General features: G+C 44.1%; 1 protein-coding gene across 2 annotated transcripts in view; it reads left to right on the top strand.

Annotated features, from left to right (window-relative positions):
- Positions 1-18,229, top strand: part of LOC126548113 (uncharacterized) — a 117,163-nt gene extending 98,934 nt beyond the window's left edge. For both annotated transcript variants that reach the window (XM_055063531.2, XM_055063530.2), the window contains exons 18-19: positions 17,830-17,944; positions 18,046-18,229. In XM_055063531.2, the coding sequence (XP_054919506.1) occupies positions 17,830-17,944; positions 18,046-18,196 (266 nt within the window). In that variant the 3' untranslated portion in view covers positions 18,197-18,229. The remainder of the gene's footprint in view (positions 1-17,829; positions 17,945-18,045) is intronic.
- Positions 18,230-22,233: the final 4,004 nt, after the last annotated feature.

Here is a 22,233-nt window from a genome sequence, read left to right as displayed (position 1 = left end):
GGGAATTTTGCAAAGGTGCTCTGGGAAAACCTGGAAAACTCGGGGAATTTGGAAATGTCAACTTGGTAGACACTGAATATTTCAAGGTATCAGAATTGGAGTAACGAGGGCTTACTGCACTATTTTTTGGTCAAGAGCACAAGTGGCAGCTGGCTGCAGAAACATGTCACTCCACTCATTTGGTGGTAAGTAGGCTAATATCTGTGACACATTCAATGTATTAAATATGTCTTTAGTGAAGAATACGAGTGCTGACCAAAGATCACCGCCAGCGCTAGGCATGAGATTGCTGCTCGAGCTCGCTCTCGGTGTGCTGTTCCTGACTGCTGTGCTAACCATTGCGAATGCCTGCTAAATAAACCAGATAGATAGAACAACTTTATTGAAGAATAAAACGCTCAATGGTTGGAGCCCCTAGACAAGGGCCCCACTGGCTTCCGCACGCCGTCTTGCTTGTCGGATGATGGCTCTTTGGACCTCTTCCTGTGAGCTGGACAGCGCCGCCTCCCATTGTGTATGATCCGTAATTTCTATGTTTGTCTTTTGTGTATATGCCGTGCATGCCCATGAGATGTGGTCTAAGGTTGGCGTAGCTCCGCACCATGGGCATGTGTCCGCATATCTTTCAGGGTGAATTTTATGGAGAATGTGCAGGTTGTTATATGTATACGTTTGTAGCTTTCTCCATATAACCTGTTCTTCCTTACTGAGGTTCTTATCTGGGGGTGGTAGTTTCATTCTATTTCCTCTGTGGTAGTTTAAAATTGCAGAGTAGTTCTGGTCACTCGGGATCAGCTCTTCAGAGGCGTCCGTGAGCACCCGTGGTGTGTAGCATGCGCACGAGCTACTCTGTCAGCCTCTTCGTTTCCCTTGATTCCCTCATGACTGGGTACCCATATAAGGTGAAATCTGGCTCGGGGTTTTATATCTCGTATAATCCTATAGGCTGCGGTGCATACTCGTCCCCTGAGGTAGCTTCTGCATGCCTCTTGAGAGTCTGATAGGATGGTTATTTGTTGTTGGTTTGGTTCCGTCGCTTTGATAGCAAGGGCTATTGCGATTTCTTCCGCTTCCACGATAGTGGTGTTGTGAGTGGAGGCGCTAATGATTTCTCTGCCCATGTAGTCAGTGACAGCAGCTACCGTTCTTTTCTGCCTGCCTGGGTATCTTGCCGCGTCCACGAAGCGGGAGTTTGGTTTGTCGCCGTGCGTTTTTTCAATGTATGCAGCTCTGGCTTCTCTTCTGCCTGCATGTAGAGTTGGGTCCATATTTCTGGGTATTGGCGCCACTTTGATGCAGTTTCTGATTATTGTGGGGATTGGCTTAGTTTGGTTGTGTTTTTCAAGGAGCTCGTGATACCCGAGTCTACCAAGGAGTTTCCTACCCGTGGTCGTTTGTGCGAGTCTGTTTCTTTGAGTTATCAGTTGAGCTTCTGCCAGTTCCTCGAATGTATTATGAATCCCTAGAGACATGAGTTTTTCGGTTGGGGCGCACTGCGGAATTTGTAGGGCGATCTTGTAGGCTTTCCTTAAGCACGAATTGATCGCATCCCTCTCTGTTTTCGTTAGCTGGTAATACGGCAAGCTGTAAATGAAGCGGCTAACCACCAGACTTCTGATTAGGCGAAGGGTGTCTGATTCCTTCAGCCCCGTCCTTTTCGTGGCTACCCGCTTTATCATTCTCGCGACTTGTTGTGTTGACGTCTTGATGAGGTTAAGCCCATGTTGGCAGTGTTGATTTGATTGTAGCCACATGCCTAGTACCCAGATTGTGGTCTTCTCAGGTATTGCATTATTGCCAAGTCTGATTTCCAGTTTAAGGGCAGGGTCCGTCGGGACGTTACGATTCCCTTTCCCTCTCCAGACTCGTATAATCTCAGATTTCTCTGATGCGCATTGCAGCCCTCTGGCTCGCACGTACGTCTCGATTTCACAGGCAGCTGCTTGTAATCGTTCTTCTTTTTCACGTAGCGACCCGGTGACACACCAGACTGTAATGTCATCCGCGTATAGGGCGTGCTGGATACCCGGGATGGCTTGTAGTTTTCTTGCAAGGCCTATCATCGCCACGTTAAATAGCGTTGGCGAGATCACTGCGCCCTGGGGAGTACCCTTGTTGGGTGCCTTGAAAGTCTTGATTTCTACTGCGCCAAATTCAATCTCAGCGGTTCGTTGGTTTAAAAAGCTGCGAACATAGTTGTATATCCGCTCTCCGCAGTTTGTTTCAGCCAGGCCATCGAGTATTCCTTGGTGGCTTACGTTATCAAAAGCTCCTTTTATGTCGATGGCCATGACAACGTGTTCGCTTGATTTTGGTATATTTGTCAGGACTTCTTCCTTCAACTGTAGGAGGATGTCTTGAGTTGAGAGCTTTGGTCTGAATCCAAACATAGTGTCTGGAATGACTTCATTGTCCTCCAAGTAGTTTTGTAATCTAGAGTTTACTATTCTTTCAATCCAGGCAAACCAGGCATTAAGAATTGGTGGAGGTGCTGGATATCTTGAAAATATCCACCCTGGAACTTTGATCCTGCATGCTACGATCAACCATCAATTTTTTAGACATATACTATAAGTATAAGCGTTAATGTTAAATCAAGTTACATGATGCATGAAACAGTGTTAATATGTACATGGTGGAAACGTGACATATCTATGCTCTAAGTGATAATACATATGCATTAGCCGGCAAGAACAAATCTACTTCTCTTGACTTACAGCACTGCGAACAAAGAAATGTGACACCATAAGTAATTGTAATCTAAAACATGCATTAGTTTATCTTTTTTCCAAAGTAGTGAAAAACGATCCCGACTCTCTCACATGACCGTGCAACAGAACATGGGTGGTAGCGATTTGAGGGAGCACAGCATCCTAGCAGACAATGTATTGGCTTAGTTGAGCTTTTTTCAGTGCGTGTGTGCGTGTGTGTGTACACAATGACCTACTGAGTGAAAACTGGCACAGCTTATTTGAAACATGGTATGCACTGCCGCCTAGCGCTGCCGCGTGTGCGCAGCATGTCGCCAATTAAGCAGATGCTGTCTCTGTGCTTGCTGCAGGCATGTAACCAAGGGGGGCCTGGTTCCCCCCCACCAACGCCACCACTCCTCACACACATTCCTGAAGCGCTGCCAGATCAATCTTGAGACTTGACAGCTATTTGGCGGTCAACATTTTGCTGCCTTTTTCACCCCTTTTGGATGGCATTAGTTATCAGAATCTCCTGGGGTTCACTGTGAAGGCCAGTTTTCTCATCGATTCAGTGCCCGCACGACTAACTCAAGATGCATTCAGTTGTCACAATCTCTTGCAACGGTCACACGCATTGCTGTTGCTTCATTAGTTCAACGTTTGTTTAGGCTGATCCTGGGACCAGGAAAGGGATTTGGTTTGTAGTCAGCTGGTCTGTATGCGGCTGGAGAAAACACCAGTTGTGTTTAACTTATCCTTTTGCTTCATTATTTCCTCGAGTGACAGTTTGCCGCGACGCTGGCAAATCTTCGGAACCATATACCCGTGATATGGGTTACATAAGGTGGAAAATAAAATCATGCGAAACAGCATCCATCATCAAACCCTGCAATAACCATTAGATCCATAAGCAATATAAATGTCGCCCGTTACCTCGTCTAGTTTTTCTTTAGTTGTACAACGCTTCTCATGCAAAATTGACAACTGGAAACAAGAGTCGCAGAGAGTTGAGAAAATAAACTGTCTACTGAGGAAGAGAGCCGAGGCAACAGCCAAACAGGAAGAAAAAGCTAAAGAAAATAACCCTTGTTTGTGAAGATATTTATGGATCAACATCCTTTTATTTAAAAAGGAGGTAGAGAAAACGCCGCTGGAAGTGGAGAACGATTTCGTGTATTTTGAATTATGCCTCTAGAGTTATCAGTCGAGCCACCTGACATAGCCAGTTCTCTCTGCTGTGCTTATGTGGGTTTTCTTCTAACCTTCTGTAGTGGGTGATGGGACTGGCGGCCATGCATCGTTACGCAACTTCCCAAAGAACAATACGAGCCGGTTTTGGCACTTGGTAGAGCAGTAAACAAGATCCAAAAGAACTGTGATTGTTCCACAAATATATATTTCTCTATAATTCTTCTAGAGCTAGATCAAAAAAGCTACTAGAAATCTTTATTTTACACTTTCGCTTGTTTACTTCTTCTTGGCAGTGTTCTTCCTGCACTTCTTTCCTGCGCAAGTCCATTTGACGTGGTTCCTTGTTTGTCAAGTAAAGGAGAGGTGTATCTGACAGGCTTTGGGATACACCTTATTTCATTTCTCTTTTGCGGGTTTACGCGTCTTTATGATGAACGGTGGACATTAGAGACTTTTAGCGTGTCTGCTATTCCGGCAAACCGGGGCGGTTTGGGCGGATTACCGGATGGTTGGGGGCGTAAACGTGAGCGGCCGGAGTGGTGCAGCCTCCTGGTGTTGTAGAGCTCAATCAGACAAACACAGAGCTAAAATTGCAGTAACCTACTTTATTCTGCTTCACTGCTGGTGCAAGTTTTTGGCAGTGGCGTATTTGTGTTCACAATTATGCCGCTGTCAAAAACTTGCACCCCAGCTAAGAAGAATATAGTAATTGGCTTTGTGTTTAGGTGGTTGAGCTTCGCACCACCACCTGGCGCCACCAATCTGGCTGCTCACGTTTACGCCCCCGACTATCCGGTAATCCGCCCAAACCGCCCCGATTAGCCGGAATGGCGGACACACTAAAAGTCTCTATTATTTAAATTGGTACTAGTAACCCCCCGGGCATTTGCATCGAAAAATTACCTTGGGTTGCCCCCCCGCAAAATAATCCTGGGTACGTGCCTGGCTTGCTGTATGCTTACATTTACTGGCAGAATACACCCATGTTTCATGTGGGCATCTGTGCAATAAGCTGTCTTCATTCTCTCACTGCCCCTGGCCATGCACAAGTGTGGTGCATAGCTTTCAAGGCCAATGCGGTGCGGCGCCTGTGGGCTGTTTTCAGTTAGGCATGCGACGCACGTTCAGCCAGCCCCACTCAAAAGGTGTGGCAGCGAATGTGGTGCGTTTAGGTTATTGACTTAAAAGCATGCATAATGCTTCCAGCATTGTTACTCTACACAAATATGCTTATTGTAATAGGGTTGGCAGCAATAATCATACAGGCACGCCTGTCGGTGGCTTCTAGGTCCATTTTTTGCTGAGGCTGCCATCACGCCTCCGTGCATTTCTGATGCTTATTCATATAGGCATCACCACACCCATACTGATGCCAGAATCGGAATCACTCTCTGCACTTTCTGAAGAGACAGAATATTTTTTTTTTAGCACAACACGCCATTAGCCGCACCACAAGGCATGGCTAGGCAATGCAGTTAGCAGAAAAAGTAATCATAGCAAGCACTAACCTAAAGGCATATGACGAGCAAGCCACTGTGGCTTAAGCGGTCAGCCAATAAGGCTCTATGCAGACTGGGTCAGGGAACTTTCTACAACTATGCCTTAAGTGAGTATGTATTAACGTTTTACTGATTCTTTCTTTTATATGTGATCCAATATATTTTTTTTATTTGCAAATGTGATTATAGTGAAGAACCCAAAATGGCAAGAATGAATCCCGAAGTGTCAGACCTGCGATGAGATGGTGCCAAGAAGACCTCAAACGGAGAACTGCCCGGTCATCGGAGCACTCGTAGAGGCCTCGTGAAGTGACAGCATTGAATGCAACAAAAATACTGCTTTGACGGAGTGCTTGTTGCTGGTGCACGTATCGCTTCTGGTATTCTACGATGACGGGCCCACGGACAATTTCCACACATGTGTGGCAAAAGAAATTAGAGGCACCCATGTATCTCGAAATTGCTAAGAGCGTGAAAATAGCAGAGAGAGAGAGAAAGCCACGATGCAAAAGAGTGTCGACTGCTTGCCTAAAGTCTAACAACTCTGCTAAGGAGATTAGGCACAACTATGGTGGCTAGAGGGGGGTAGTGTGACGGGCGGGAGCGGAGGGGTGCACAAATTTGTGATGAAAGATGGCGGCCCCAGTAGATGGCGCTGGCTGCGCGACAGGTGCCAGCGGGGCTGGCCGGTTTCGCGTTGGACCGCGTGTTTTTACTTTCACCTTGTTTCCAATAATCACACGCCGCGTCCGTGCTAACAGGACATGAACTAGTCATTTTGTTAGTTCGTTGAAAAGCGTGCGTTTGAAATTTTAAATGGTGCTACTTAACATAAACGAAAACCACAATATTTCTGACAGACGCAGCTGGCAAGCGGCGTTTAGTTTATAATTAAATGTTTCTCAGCATTGACCAGATTTGACATGTTTCGCCAACTTCATGTGAATTAATCCATTTACGTGAGCGCAGTCATACTGTCTTGAGTGTTTGTTTCTTTATGGGCTTTTTTTGGAGTGTGAGCTGCTTAATATTTCCTCTTATAAGAAGCAATGGTTCGCGTGTTTATTTTTCGCTCTCGAAGGGTTTGTTCAGTGTTGAAATCATTTAAATTTAATTTTCTCTTTTCTTTTTCCTTGGAGAGCTTATATCTTTAGAGTAGAAATGGCAATGCTGTTGTCAGGGCTCTGTCGCACCGGACATTTTCATTCATTATTTTTTTAACTGTTTCACTCCCGTTCCGTCGCTTTCGTGAAAATTGATTCTGGAGCAGTTTTCTCAAGTATTTGCAATGAATGCAGGGGCCGTTACTTTCACATACGTAAGTGCACTTGATGGAAAGGTAACACCCAGCAAACGATATATATCTTCCTTGCTCCTCTGGTTTCACGCCGCAGCCTCCACACAATATAAGTGCATGTGTGCTGTGGAGCACTGACTGCGCTTCCTCCGGCGAAGAAACAGTACACTGTGCGCGCAATTGGCCCCTGAGGAATACAGAGCAACACAACGACTCCGGTTGGTTGCTTTCCGACTTGAATTTCACTAACTTCGGCACCAAGATGTGGTCAACCTGCTCGCCCTCGAGCTCACTGGTTCCGAAAAACACACTGTAACGTTCACTTGGAAACGTTACCTTAGTCCATGTTGCATCAGGTAGGCAGACATTATGACACGCACGCTCAAGTTGCACGGCGTGCTGTTTATCTGAGGCAATGATATCTGGTATATCTGGCCCCTGGCGTAGCTGCGTGTGCGCTACGGTGTCTTCTTGCTGGGCGTCTTGCCTGTTGATTGCGTTCAGCTTTTGCCGTTTTGCAGCAGGTCCAAGCTGCTCGCATATATTTCTCTTTCCTCTTCATCGGAGCTTCGTGAAATACTTAGGTGCCTCAGGGAACACAGTGGGCACGGCGTCTTCTTTCAGACGCGGACGATCGCGCGGCAATTCCACAACCTCACCGTCGACTGTGTGCCGGTAGGTCCTTTCGACGAACCTTTCGTCGAAGTGCCGTTCACAAACCACGCTGTCGTTGGTAAGCTCTTTTTCAGCCCGTTTAATATTTCAGGTCCACTGCTCCCTTCGCAAGACATCAGTTGGGGCTTTCAAACACAGGAAGCTTTTGCGAGAAAGATCGATACCCGCCTTTGCATCCAGGTATAAAGCACGTGCTTGAGCGGCCTGACGGCAGGGTTCATTACATCCAACAGTCTGAATCTGAAGAGTCCATTCCTCGTGTGGCAACGCGACGACCCAACACTGCAGACAAATTTCACAGACGACGACAGAGGCGACAGCGAAGCGTCAACGCAGCCGGCGAAGCCTTGTCAGTGCGCGGCCGTCGCAAGCGTGGCACCTTTGAACACAGCAGTGCCCCTAGCGGTGGCTAAATTTTCACCGCGTTCCGCGCGCTCCTCCTCCACGGCGCGGATGAGGCGCCCGCCACACTACCCCCCTCTAGCCACCATAGGCACAACCCAGTAGGTGGTGGCTTAAATTTGATTGTGACCTCATTGGCTAGTGGAATGTCGGGCTGGGCCAGCACTTGCTGCCTACCCCTTTTATTTGTTTACTAAAATGTATTTCAGAACTGTATGGAACCCATTCCATTTATTCTAGGCTGTAATCACAATACTAATAGATCAGTAAGACTCCATATGATGTGTCGCTAGTCTGGGTCGTAACCACTTAGTGGTCGAACAGCAAGATTCAGTTTGTCATATATAGTGACAGGTGTCGTGGGCTCTAACTCAAGAGAAGTAGAAGAGTAAGATGCTGTATAGTTGTTTGTTTATATTCTGTCTTGTTAGTGCCACTTGTTACAACACAGCAACGGGTATGACGGCGGACAAATATGTTGTAGTTGATGACGTGAGTTGCTTGGAACTGACGATTGACGACATCGTTGAAATCATCAATGATGAAAAGGGCACAAAAGTTAACGAAGGCACCAGTGATACAAGAGCCTGAACCAAGTACCTTGACAATGGAGGCAATAGAGGCATTGGACACATTGGAGTTTAACTTTGCGTCGCTCCTGTATTATGCCACAAAGCTTACCATGAATCTCAATGCCATAAGGTCGGTCTAGAAGAACTTGTAGCTGGGCTTGTCAGTAATCCATCTTGTCTGAATTGGACTAGCCGATAATCCAACAGCTTAAAAGTGCAGGAAAACATACTCGCATACATGTACACACTTCTCCATTCAAAAAACCCAAGAAAAGATTTCCCTTTTTCACACAAGCGCTTGTGTGAAAAAGGGGATTCTTTCTTGTTTGTTTACAGGTGTGAGTGCATGCGTGCATGTGTATGCATTTTCTTGCACTTTTAAGCTGTTACCAAAATAAAGTCGACTGAACTCTCATATTTCGTCGGATAAATGTACAGAAGACAATCAGTGACTTCTTTTACTCAAATCTCTTGAATTGATGTAAACTAAAGGTTTTATTTTGCTGGATGTGCTTAGCCTGCTATACGTATTGGGAATCGTACAATGTGCGGTCTTTACAATGGAGTGACCTGTACAACAAAGGATTTTTGAGGTCTCAAGTGCTTCGTTATAAAGGCACTTGACAGTAGTTATGTACTTTCATTTCTGTGCTCTGTGACTACAACACACACACACACACACAAAAAGTCATCTCAAGTTCTTTTCCAAGATCAAGAGAGTCGACATGTAGCTAGGCTCTTACTGATATTATGCGTCTTGAGTCTCAGAACATGCAAGCGTATTGTAATGATATCAAAATACATCATTGAAAGAAATCTCCCAGTGTACAGCAAGCTAATATTCATAAGTGATAGGGTTACCACCTTCTAAATTTTGGCTCCGCGCAAATTCATTACAGTGTAGCGATGTAATGAAATGTGTTTTATCAGCCTCTGAATGCACCCGTTGTGGTTTCTCGGGGCTATGGTGTTAGGCTTCTGCGCTCAAGGTCGCGGGATCGAATCCCGGCCTCGGCAGCCGCATTTCGATGGGGGCGAAATGCAAAAACACCCGTGTACTTAGATTTAGGTGCACGTTAAAGAACCCCAGGTGGTCGAAATTACCGGATTCCCCCACTACGGTGTGCCTCATAATCGGTGGTTTTGCCCATAATACCCCATAATATAAAGCCTCTGAATGCAGCAAGATTGCATCTGTGGCCTCCTAAAGTAACAAACCATTATTTCCAAATTTCAGTAATAATAGCCTCAGGCCACTGAGGCTATTATTAGCATTGGTAGATTTGAAGAAGCATGGTGGATTTGCAGAAGCACGTTCTGGCAGATTGCTACATGTGTTCTTTTGTGCATTGCCTCTGATGTAGTCACACCACATAAAGAAGCGAAGAAACAAAGATGCCTCATGTTAAGAAGTTTCCAGAAATTCAGGAGTTTCCCCTGTGGCAATAAGCTACATCAAGTGAATTCACTGTATGTATGCAGATAACCCTAGATAGGTTGCCCACATGAGGCTGTGAACATGTTTTGTGTTCTGTGTGGCCATGACATAACACAATTGGTAGCTTGCTGTAAATGAATAAATAGCTGCTGCAGTAGCTTAGTGGCTATGGCATTGTGCTTGTGAGCTCCAGTCCGTGGGTTCTGTTCCCACCACTGCAGCTGCACTTTGATGATTGTGTACTTAGATTTAGCTGCACAAAATACACCATTTGTTCAAAATTTATTCACAGTCTCCCACTACAGTGTGCCTCATAATTATATTATTGAGGTTTTGGCATGTGAAAACTTATAATTCTAGCTTGCTGTAAACCGACAAAACACGCAAAATTGCCGCGTGACTAGCCACTCGAGGCACTGTACATGTATTTGCAGGCTTCTTTCATGCTTGGAAAAACACTTTTATGTAACACGTACAGAGCAACAGAAAGCTGTATCCAGAGTTTTTCATGTTGCTCTACAATTTTCTCGTTGACACTTTTCATCTAATTATGATAATTTAGAAGTTGATTAAATAATGAAGACTAATTATCTAATTAGGTGGAATGAAAAAAACGATCTGAGTGTGTCCAAGCGACAGCAAACAACATTACCTTGGTTCTGTCCAGCTACGTAGCATTTGCATATGTTTAAAGTTTGGCTCAAGTTAATTAAAACACCCTGTAATAGCAGATAGCCGATGACAGGAGATAATCCATGGTAGATTTGATTGAAATCAAAAAATGATTTTTTTCTTTAAATTGTCACGCAACCTAAAAATTTCGATGTTTCTTCAAATTTTGCCAACAAAATCGGAAATATAAATGCTTTACTACACGTGTAGCACGTAGCAAAGTTTGCACAGAAAATGACCATGGAGGAACTCATGTTTACTAGGCACATTACGAAATTGCCAAGAAAGGCCCATTTTTTAGCCTCCTGTTCCAAAGCCAAGCTTACCGTCTTTGTATTGTGAGCTTGTGCAAACAACTAAATTTATTTTATTTTCATCCACAGAGTTGTTTAAGTATGGTATAAAAATATAAAAGCACAAAAATGGTAAAGTTTGTTTGCTCTCAAAAATTGAAAACATCTTGCAACTGTGTTAAAATAACAAACTGCACAAAAAAAGTAAGCTTAATGTATGGAGGGATTTTACTGTCATAAAAATTTTCTTAACATAAAAATGTAGTTGGGACCCCTCTGCTCCTGTCCTTATCTGAATACCCCCTGAAATGCATCAGCTGCGACATACAACATTTTGGTGAACTTTCCACATAGACCAGCCAGTAACTTTGCTGGAAGACTTACATGATACTCCTATTTTTGCAATATTTGGTATTTCATACTAAATTAACAGCCAGATGGTGGACAAGGGATGCCTCAAAATGCCTGTCGTGGTCTCTAAAATACCTATACAGTCGAATTCCGTTAATTCGATACTCACAGGACCGACGAAACTGGCCGAATGAAAGAGAAGGCAGTAAAAACGCCGAAACACGCAGTTCATTCACTTAGCAGTATTGTCTTTAAAGTTAGCTTCGCCTGAATAGAACTGTGTTATGCGGTGAAGCATATCAAACATTGAAAAGTGCTGCAGTTGCTTACGGGTCATAGCACATGTTCCTTAATTTACACATGCATATGCGCCATCTCCGTTTGCAGTATAAGCACCGAGATGCCTAATAAGTTTACTGGAAGGCCTTCAGTTTTAGATAAACCCCCGCTCTTTTGTTGGCTTTAAACGTTCCCTCGCCTTTCTGAGTTTTCATTTTACCACATTCATTTTCGCTAGCCTTCCCAAAACACAGATGAATTTTCTCCACTTAATTATATGCGGACACGAGGCGTGTCTTTGCATAGAATTAAGGCACACATTCTAGGCCCCGTTAATGGTCTCATATACGATACGCGCATGGTGAGCGAAATAAGGCCTCAAATCGCCACAACAAGGTCAGAAACAGCTCTGAATGGCTGCAGTATGCTCATTAGTCGTCTAGGTGCTCGTACTGTTACCGGAGACGGCGCATGCATGCCTGTATGATTAAGAAATGCGGACTGTGTCCCGTAACAGTGGCCCCTTTTCTTTCTTAATACCCTTCACCACAATAATGTATGTGTGCTTCACCGCGTAACACGTATCTATTGCGGAGAAGCTAACTGGTCAAGTTCTAATTATCTGTCAAAGGCCAATTTTGAGATCGAAGTAGCGGAAGTTTGGCCCCATGGAAATGTATGCAGCTGAATTAGCTGGAATCAAATTAACGGAAGTCTAATGTATTTGGCACTAGGACATAACTGTAATGTCATCTTCCGGAAGCACACCACTGACATGGTATGAACCTAAAACAGCATACTTCTCATAATTTGGCTGCTGGCACTGAAATGAAGCACCATGCAGGCATTCTTCTGGCCCTTTTTATAAGTGCCTTCAAAACAAGAAAGTTGGTGGCTGCCTTGTGATTGGTCCTGGGAAAACTGCTAACACTTTACATATACCATATCTTCACAAAATACAATGGATGGCCACAGTGTTTGACCATTGCAATGAAGATGGCTGAACTGGTATTTTGTGTAAAAGAAGCAATAAGATATATTTGGGTTGTAAAATATGTTTTGTAAAACAGCAGCCAATGTCATCTCAATGCAGTGATCACACAGGTTCTCAACAAACAGTCATACGTGCTCATGTATTTCATCGCACAATATGTTTTCATTTCACAGAGCACTGTCATGCATTATTTCCATTTATCCTGCAATATTCATATTTTGCCGTCAATGGTACTGCCTATGGGGTTCTTCATTGCCTGTGTGAAAAATAATGCAATTTGGTCGATTCAGGTGGATTGTATGAAGAGGTCGACACTACTTGCTTGAAAAATATAAATGACCATGCAGTAATTAAGCCCTTGATGCCCAATTTATTTTGGGCTCAAACAGAAGATATTAAACTTTGTAGTTTCTTAGGTTTTCACCACACATATTGACAAACTATATTGGGAAACTTCATTGCACTGCTGTATTTCTCAAAATTGGTATATCACTAATTCATGACTTTGGACATTTTTACCTTCATCGGCCAGTTCTGAAAATTTATGCAGCTGGGCATGCAATTGCAGAATGCCTGCTTTTTGTCTTCTTAATGCTCTTTATCTTTAAAGAACTTATGAATTCAGTCTTGTTGGCTCAAGTGCTGCTGGAACTTGAAGAAGGAGTTCGTATGCTTATTGAGGCAGAGATAGACATTGGACTTGGAGTGCACGAAAACCATGTGTTCTTTACAGTTTGATTCTTTGCACCTATGCCGTGCATCTTTTACAAGTAGCCAATGCATCATGCTCTCATCCTCAGGCCCGCAGTTGGAACTGGCTTCCTGAGACACCTCTTCTTTGCCACAAGAGAGGCTTTCATGGATAGTGACTGCCTGCCGCTGTGCTTTAGAGCAGTGTCCTTTGTTATAGAGCATGTGGCATCAGAAAAATTTAAAGTACTCAATTGGTGCCTTCGCACTCTTGCTCTCAGGTAGATTTTTACCAATGCAACATCTCATGTTTGTCAATGCAGTATGTTTTTGTCCTCTCAATCTTTTCTATTTCCAAGAGGCATGTGTTCAGAGCGACTGATGTTTTCGTCTTCCTCATACTCGCCACTCATGTCGATTATTGTGGACGTCATGTCTTGAAATCTGCATGCATAGTTCATGACATCTTATTCGCTGAGACACCTGTCATCACTCTTCCCTTCTGGTGGAAGATGTGTCCTTGGTCCACTTGATCCATCAAAAGAATGTGTGTCCGTTATAAGAAACTAGCACAACACCCTGTAATTAAATGAAACTTTTCTCCAACCCATGCACCCGCACTGAAAAGTAAAAGCATGCGAGCGTCACACACAGCCACGCACTCAGTGTTGAATTGCAGCAGAATGCTTGAAATTGAGGATTCAAATCACTGCCAGCATCATGACAACAGATGTCAACAGTCTGCATGCTCAGCTCATTTCACCAGCACTGCTATGTCAAGTCCCTATTAGGTATGTTGTTTTTCACATGGTCCGTTTCCACCTAACAGTGGGATTACAAAAGCAGGGACAAATGGCTGGTGCTGTGAATTCACACAACAGAGAAAATCCACGCATTCCACTACTAAAGCCGCGTTGTGGTGGTTCAATAAGGCTAATAATAAATCTTGAGATGCACGAGAACAACCAATTTCATTTTAAGACCAGTATCAACTCATGTACTATCAATAGACAATAACAGAAAAACGTGAAATTGCAGAGACTCGACTACAGCATAGTTCTCTTGATGCACGCATGTTTCTCGTTCAGATTATTGCTCAGAAGTGGCAATCCAAAATTTTCAACGAAGGCGCTATATGTCGAGAACACAGAAATATCGAAACCAGCCAGTAATTTCTGTGCATTAATGTGGAATCAATGATTATTTGGTATGTTGCAAATTTATGACACTGGGCGTTAAGGAGTTGGAAAGATGCATGAGTCAAATTTTTTAATTATTCACTAGTTCAAGTTGTGAAATGGAAACCAAGATGTGGTGAAGTCATATCTGCCAGGCAGAAATTTGGAGTTCAACATCCTGAAATTGTGGTAAAATATGCATCAACGCAGCTGTTAGCCTTCTAACCTTTTAGGAGTGAGGCTTTCGCGAAAGTGTTAACAGGAACACCATTATATTTTGTACCACACTCTGGAGATTCAGATGTCAAAATTGGTACTAGGGTTAGGATTTCCACTCAGCAGGCGTCACCTCAGATCTACTGTACTAATCCCTTTCATACTTATCATGCAGCACTGTGGAAGTTACAGAAGAGGTTAGGTCATCAACATGTATCACTTTGTGCATTTCGTGGTCAAGTGCCGTAGTCACACAAACTCGCACAAGCCTGTGCATGAAGCTGCCATGAGGGGCTGCTAGTGCAAAATAGGTAATTTTTATGAATTGAACCTTTTTTTTTTTTTTCATTCATTACTGAGCCTAAATAAAGCACAGTCCTGCATATAATTTCTGGCAAAAATACCAATCTATTTCATGCTGTGAATGCAGCTACTGCAAGAAGTCTTGCTTGCCTCCATAACATTGCATGAAATTCGTGAAATGGAGCATAAATTTCACACTTTCAACATGCAACATAAAGGGAACATATAAAAAGGTAATTAGTGAATCTTTTCAATTATATCCACCTGGAAACTGATTTGCCATGCAAGTAGCAAGTAATGTCCGCATTTTCAGAAGAGGCTGAATTTAGTTTTCAAAGTGATTAAAAACAATATATTCTCTTACTGAAAAAAAGGCAATATATTTCAAAGCGCCTGAATTTATGCTTGTTATGAAGCTTCATTCATGACCTACTGTGGTGGCTTGCAGCTATGGCATTGTGCTGCTAACAAGGTTCAAACACCTCCTTTAAATCCTAGAAAAACCCTCGAATTTTAAAAATATAGTTTCAAGGGTCCTTAAAACTTCTTGAAAATAAATGTGCTACTTGAATTCCTTAAAGACTAGGGTTGGGGTGACTGAATATTCAAAGTTGCATGGAAAATCGGACATCCACTTTGTAGCAATTGCTGCGAACGGGTGGATGTCTGATCGGGTGGATGTCTGATTTTCCCTTTAATAATTACTTCTCTCCACCTTGCGGGTTTCTGCAGAACTATTACGTCAAAATCTTGCCTTTGCTTTGTGTTGTCGACAAATTCGACTTCGCCCTACCATCTGCTAGCTGCCTGGTTAGCTCAGATGGTAGAGCGGCTGCCCCGGAAAGGCGGTGGTCCCGGGTTCCGAGTCCTGGACCAGGACGAATTTTTCTTCAACTGTGAGGCTTTTCTTTTGAGGAACCCGTATGCGTTTTCTTTGTAGCAATTGCTACGAACGGGTAGATGTCTGATTTTCCCTTTAACAATTACTTCTCTCCACCTTGCGGGTTTCCACAGAACTATTACTTCAAATTCAAAGTTGCAAGACACAGAGAAAGAGAAGCAAAAAGGGAAAGGCAGAGAGGTTAACCCAGGACGTGCCTAGTTGGCTTCCCTATATTTGAGAACGGAGCAAGAATAGATCAAAAGAAAGATATAAAAAATAAAGAGGCAGTTTTAAAGTAACAAACTCTGCATAGGGGGCTACGTCATGGACACTGTCCATTGTGAAAGAATCTTAGTTTTTTATTCTGAGGATGTCACAGCCACCAACCACAGGCTTGTTAAAATCACCGTTGCCATTGTGGAGCTAGACAAAGGCGGATAAAACACCCAAGCCATGCCAGCATATTGTTGTTTGGCTAGTTGGTTCATACCACAGCCATCAGGGCTCCATTTTCAAGCCCTAGGCTCTAGAAATGCTTGGCAAAATGGCTGAAACTTTTGAAAGGTACACAATGAAAGAAACTTACTGAAAGATACACGACTTGTATCTGGTTTAAGTTAGACACTACTAACCATCATGCCAGAAGGCGATTGGCAGCTGAAGAGCTTGAAATGTGTTTTAACTCAGCAGCTACTTTCTGCAAGAAATTGTAGCAAAAAAGAAGGAGATTTCACTATTTTTCAGTGTGTGTTTAAATAAGGTTTGTTTCCCCCTTCTTGAATTTTGGCCTTTGGCATCCTTGAATTATCCTTGAACAAGAAGAAAGGGGGTTATCTGATGGGGCCCGATTTTTATTAGTGATATCATAAGAAGCCAACAAACTCTGACACCAAGGACAGCATAGGGGAAATTACTTGTGCTTAATAATTGAAATAAAGGAACGGTAAATTAATGGAAATTAAAGTGGATGAAGAAACGACTTGCCGCAGGTGGGGAACGATCCATGCGAAGGTTCTGAAATCGTTCCCCACCTGCGGCAAGTTGTTTTTTCATGCACTTCAATTTCCATTAATTTATCATTTCTTTATTTCATTTATTAAGCACAAGTAATTTGCCCTGTGTTGTCCTTGGTGTCAGTGTTTGTTGGCTTCTATTGAATTATCCTTGAAATTTTTGTCAAATGTTCTGTACGAACCTTGTTTTAAACACGAAATCAAATTCTGGCTGTTGCGGCCGTACTTGAATGGATGTGAAATCTAAAAACGCCTGTGCGCGGTGCATTAGGTGCACATGAAAACATCCCCAGACGGTCAGAATTTGTCTGGAGTCCCCCATTACGGCGTGCTTCATAATCAGGTCATAGTTTTGTCACGTAAACCCCTCCCCTTCTCCTCTTCCCTTTTTTGTGCGTGCATGCAAGTTGAGGAAAGCAGCAGACAGTTAGGAGCTACCAGGACACTGCAGTGTTTTGGCTGCTCTTATCCCGTTTTCCACTAAATTTTTTTTTTTTTTTTTTATTATGAGTATGGTGCGTACGTAACACATATTTGCGCCCTATTGTGGGCTTTAGTCACAGCATATCAGCATTTGATAAGACAAAAGCAAACATTGCGTGAATGCTTCTGGGGCTGTTTGAAATACTCTCGATATGTTGATAGAGACTTCGTCACCCACAGAGACATGCGTTAGCCCTTCATAACGATTTAGTCTTTATTTCTTAATTCTTTTGGATGCATCATTATTTATCATAGGTGAGCGGCAAACCACAGTGTCTAAGGCTACCTTGGCGTTGCTAAAGCTTTTGTTCTCGGCCCACTCCCGTAATTCTGATGCGGCAGCTGTGCCCATGTGATTGATTCCTCATACCACGTCACATTGACTACAGTGTCATTTTTTCCATTGATGGGGTTCGTTTTCAATACAGCATAGGGCACCAGGTTCTTTGGGTGGCCAAGACGACGCCAAGTTGTTGAAATGTGAAAGGCAGCATTTAGCAACGTTTTAATAATGAATGATCATTATTAGTCATGGTTGTTAATGCTCCTCACTGTAAAGCATTCTTTTTGCACCAAATGCATAAGTGTGTGAAATTGAACTGCCTCTAAACACTTAAAAGAGGATGAAGAAAAAGGACAAGTTAAGCAAATGGAGGTGTTGGGGGGAGCTGTCTCTAAGCACTTTGTCTTTTGCTTTTTCTTGTCAGAACTCGCCAGCAAAGTTGCCACGACAGAAGAAGCTGTCAACACAGCAAAGAAGTGTATTATGGAGAGTGATCCTGTTTCAGCTGTGAAAGAAGTTATCGATTCCTTACAAGCACTGTGCGTACCTACTGTTCTTATTTTTATGCTAGCCCATGCAAGCGCATAGAGTTTGAAGATCGAACAATTCCATTTCAATTTTTGTTTGTTTTATCTTTCAGGAGGAGGCAAGGAGAAGTTTTTTTGCTCTCCAAAGCAAAAGTTGAGGGCCGCACCTTCAAAGAATGGTTACCAGACATTGTGAAAAGATTTGAATCGGGGCGCCAAGCTAGACAATGCTTGAACCTAAAAGTTTCCACCTCTGTTTCATAATAAGTCTGTAAACATGCCTTACCAGTTTTGAAACCGTGCCTGTCCTTACTTAATCCTTTTACTGCCACTCCTGGGATAACTCGGGCACCCACTGTCACACTCATCTAAAAGCAGCGTGGGCAAAAAAGAACATTGCGCATGCTATTAGGTGAGTCATACCCACAAAAAACTTGCAAGGTAAATTTCTAACTGTAGCTGGAGCAAATGTCTCAGTGCTGTCAGCGCACTTTGATAGACAGAGATTTACGAACTGTTGATTAATTCTCAATCAAAAGAAACTGATGACAAAGAACTAGTTCCTATGTAGCATGCGGAAAAATTCTGACAGAACCCATCCCACAGTGAAAGTCGACATTAATGCGATTAGCATTGAAGCAATGTAGTGAGACACCATATTGCCACTGCAAAAATGTATCATGTATGAGACGTGTCTACAGCTGGACAGAGTCTTCTTCCTCTTTGGACTCCCACTACTGTTTGTCGCACTGGCCTGTTTGGCCAATGCTAGTACAGCTGAGCAGAACCTCGTAGATTACTTCTGGGGTGCAGTAGATGAATGTGATGATGTGTAATGCCAATCGCATTAAGGGGGGACGCGGCTTTCGCATTGCGAAAAATTGCCAAAAAAAAACGATTTTTTTGAAAATCACATTTTCAGTTTCTACAACCCTTTTTCTACCTGATACCCAAATATCATCACTGTAAACCACTTAGAAGTGCTCGAAAAAAATTCGTTTTATCAGCCAAGGTGGCGAAAAATCTCGTGGAAATCAAGAAAGAACAGCTTTTTTCAAGCCACAATATCTCCGTAACGGCGCGACCGAGCGCCGCCAACTTGGTCTCGTTGGAAAGTGCATTTCTCCTTCAAATTTGCCGCTTCAGCTATCTCCTCCATACAGAAACAAACGCACAAAAAGCAAATGATTAAAGGTCGTGCCGGAGTCTGCGATTGGCCGCGCCCGCCACGTGACTCTAGCGCGGTTCGCCATTGGTCCGGCGCTCGCTTCGTCTGCTCGGCCCTTTGCACCTCGCGAGTCGACGTCTCCACTTCAAAACAGGCGCTACGCGTACATCGCAGTAGCGTGGCCGATCCCTATGCTTGTGGATGTTGTTTCAGACTCGCGGCTAAGCTTTCCGAGCATCGGCGACGTGGATTTCGCGACCAAGATTCACGCGCGGAATCTTCGGACATGCGGCTAAGCCTTTCGGCACTCGGTGTTTCGGAATTCGTGACGACGCACATTGCGCACGCAATCCTCGGACACACGGCTATGCATTTCGCGCTTAGGGAGTCTCCGACTCTGCGATCAAGCACATCACGTGCAGACTTCCCAGATCCTCGCCTGCGCATTTTGTGCATCGGCACCTCGGACTGCACGAGAAAGCGCATCGAGTGTCGACTCCTCGAGCCCGCGACTAGGCATATCGCCCGTCGGCACCGCGGACTGCGCGAATAAGCATGTGGAGTGTCGACTCCCCGAGCCCACGACAAGGCATTATGTGCGTCGGCACCGCGGACTTCGCGAATAAGCGCACCAGACCAGAGGCCACATGTACAAGAAGCCCCACATCACAAAACGCCCCAATGACTACAAATTTGGTACCCTGCAATGAAGTTTGCCTGTACATGTCGCGCCACCTAGCAGCGGCGGTGAGCACCCGCGGGTAGGCCCTCACTGTCATCTCACCATTGTCCGTGGTGCGCTCAGGCACGCCTGAAAGCCTGCTTTTCCAGTTTTCCAATGGTTTCACCGCGGCCTCTTAGCAGCTCCTCCGTGAGAAGTGTGAACAAAAAGAACAAGCGTAGATACTGTTGCGTTAAGGATTGTCACAACCGCGGAGGGGATTGTCGGCATCAAATTGTACCGCTTCCCTTAAAAACCCGGGGAAGCCACCCGGCGGCTGAAGTGGATCGTCGCGGTTCGGTTCGTGTCGGTGTTGAGAATTTCTTTTAAACGAACTAAGACGTGAATGCAAAAAACAAGAAGAAAAAATATAAAAAAGAACCAGTAGCGGCATCTGTCAAAACACACAATAAAATGTCAACTGCATAAAAACGCATGAACTTATTCGCGCTGTTGTAAATCAGTTTAGGTAGTTGTTTAGTTCGTCTTGCTCGAAAACAAACGCGCAGTGGTTGTTTCGTGTCAAATCTAGCTTCGTAAGCGCTTCGTGCTGGAGCTTTACACGCACTGTGCTTCTTCCTGCGCCAAGATCGAGACGCGTATACTGGAACCGAGCTCATTCGTGCCGATGTTTTCTTGCGCTTAGAACAACAGAACTAAGGTTGGAGTACAAAGCAGCACACGTCGAGTATTCGAAAATTAGCATTTCTCTCGCGCATGCTATAGCGCATATTTGTCCAGTTTTCACATTCTTTTGTTTCAGCTGATTGCTCTGTATGATGCTTCAGCGGTAATGCTCTCTCACATTCGAACCCGAACGACAATACGAGAATATGCCCGAGGCACTTTGTTACCGGAGAAAAAATCACTTACCTACCAATTCGCCAATACCTCTACAATTGTGAGGTGCAAGGCACACTCCAAATAATGACGCGACAAATGACAGCTGAAAGACGTACATGGCCGTGTTTTCCCACTTAGGTGCCATAAAATAGTGATTTATTAACTCACTTTGAGTTCGACATCGTAAGCAAGCTTGCTTTGTTGTGACAAATACTTCGCGACCTGCGGTGGTTGCTCAGTGGCTATGGTGTTGGGCTGCTATGCACGACGTCGCGGGATCAAATCCCGGCCACGGCGGCTGTATTCAAATGGGGTCGAAATACCAAAACACCCGTGTAATTAATTTAGGTCCACGTTAATGAAGCCCATGCGGTCCAAATTATTCCGGAGTCCCCCACCACGGCGTGCCTCCTAATCAGATCGTGGCTTTGGCACCTAAAACACCATAATTTAATTTAAGCACCTCGCTATGATGTCCGTGCTGTTTACTTTTTTGACACGATATACACGGTTGTAGTCGCAACTTTAACGTCCTTTCTCAAGCGTCGGTGGTCCAAAATGGGCCTCGATGTTTTCGATTGCCTTAAAACCGTAATTTAGAACGTCCGACAGGTTTCAAACGAGCGCTGCAAAAGCATGCCTCCGTAGCAGTGGCCGCCTCGATATTTCGCGCAACTGACACGGTGGCGCTGACGGCTGAGCCGATCGCTGCGCCGCCTGACCATTGCAGGGAGCCCTGAGGAGGTGAAACTTTGAGAGCCGTTTTTTCAAAACAGTTTTTCTGCCTTTCTGCTTAGTTTCTGGAGCTGATTTCGCTGTTACCGTTTAACATAATTTGACTCCCGGTTTTTTTTTTTTTTTTTGTCACGTTCCTTGGGCTACACTGCAGGTCGTGACATTCTCGCTTTCTTATCTTGACTCTTTGTAAGTTTACGATATGGCTATTCATCTACCCCGAAAGTGCGCTTGATGCGAAGGTAACAAAATATGGCACTCCAAAAAATGTGTGTTGCGAAAAAAAAATTCAGGAGTGTTACGACCTTCAGCACGCATTTGGCTATGCAGTCAATACTTAACAAGCCTTCTATCACGTTTTTTAAGTTCCCCAGGCTCTCCAAAAAGTTAGAGAGAAAAATTCTGCTCAATTTAATTGAATAAGAAGTTCTCAAGATATCACTGAAACTTTTAGGGAAGCATCAGGGAGACACTCTAAACATTTGTGCCAATTTTCATCAAAATCCATGAAGAAATAAGGAAGTTGATTTTCAAAGCCACGTTCCCCTTTTAATGTTGACAGTCTTCCTCTTTGAGGAAGAAGCTTGCAGACGCAAGCACCAGTGACCCAGATAGGCGTCAAAGAAGTTAATTGAAAAGTGCAACACACCCAGTGGCACACATACCCACACTCTAATAAACGTTTTTGCACCTAAAGCCGTTGATTCCTTCATGGCTAACACCCTGACCCCTTAAAAGGGGCACTGACAAAAACTTCTAACTTGAAATAACTGGTAGATTACATTGTTGCAAGCCAGGCACGTACCCAAGCCCCCCCCCCCCCCCCCCCCCCCC

The sequence above is a fragment of the Dermacentor andersoni genome, chromosome 1 (genome assembly GCF_023375885.2).
Source record: "Dermacentor andersoni chromosome 1, qqDerAnde1_hic_scaffold, whole genome shotgun sequence".
Classification (NCBI taxonomy): Eukaryota; Metazoa; Arthropoda; class Arachnida; order Ixodida; family Ixodidae; genus Dermacentor; species Dermacentor andersoni.
Note: the sequence above shows the minus strand (reverse complement) of the source record. Positions and strands in the feature narration are given on the sequence as shown.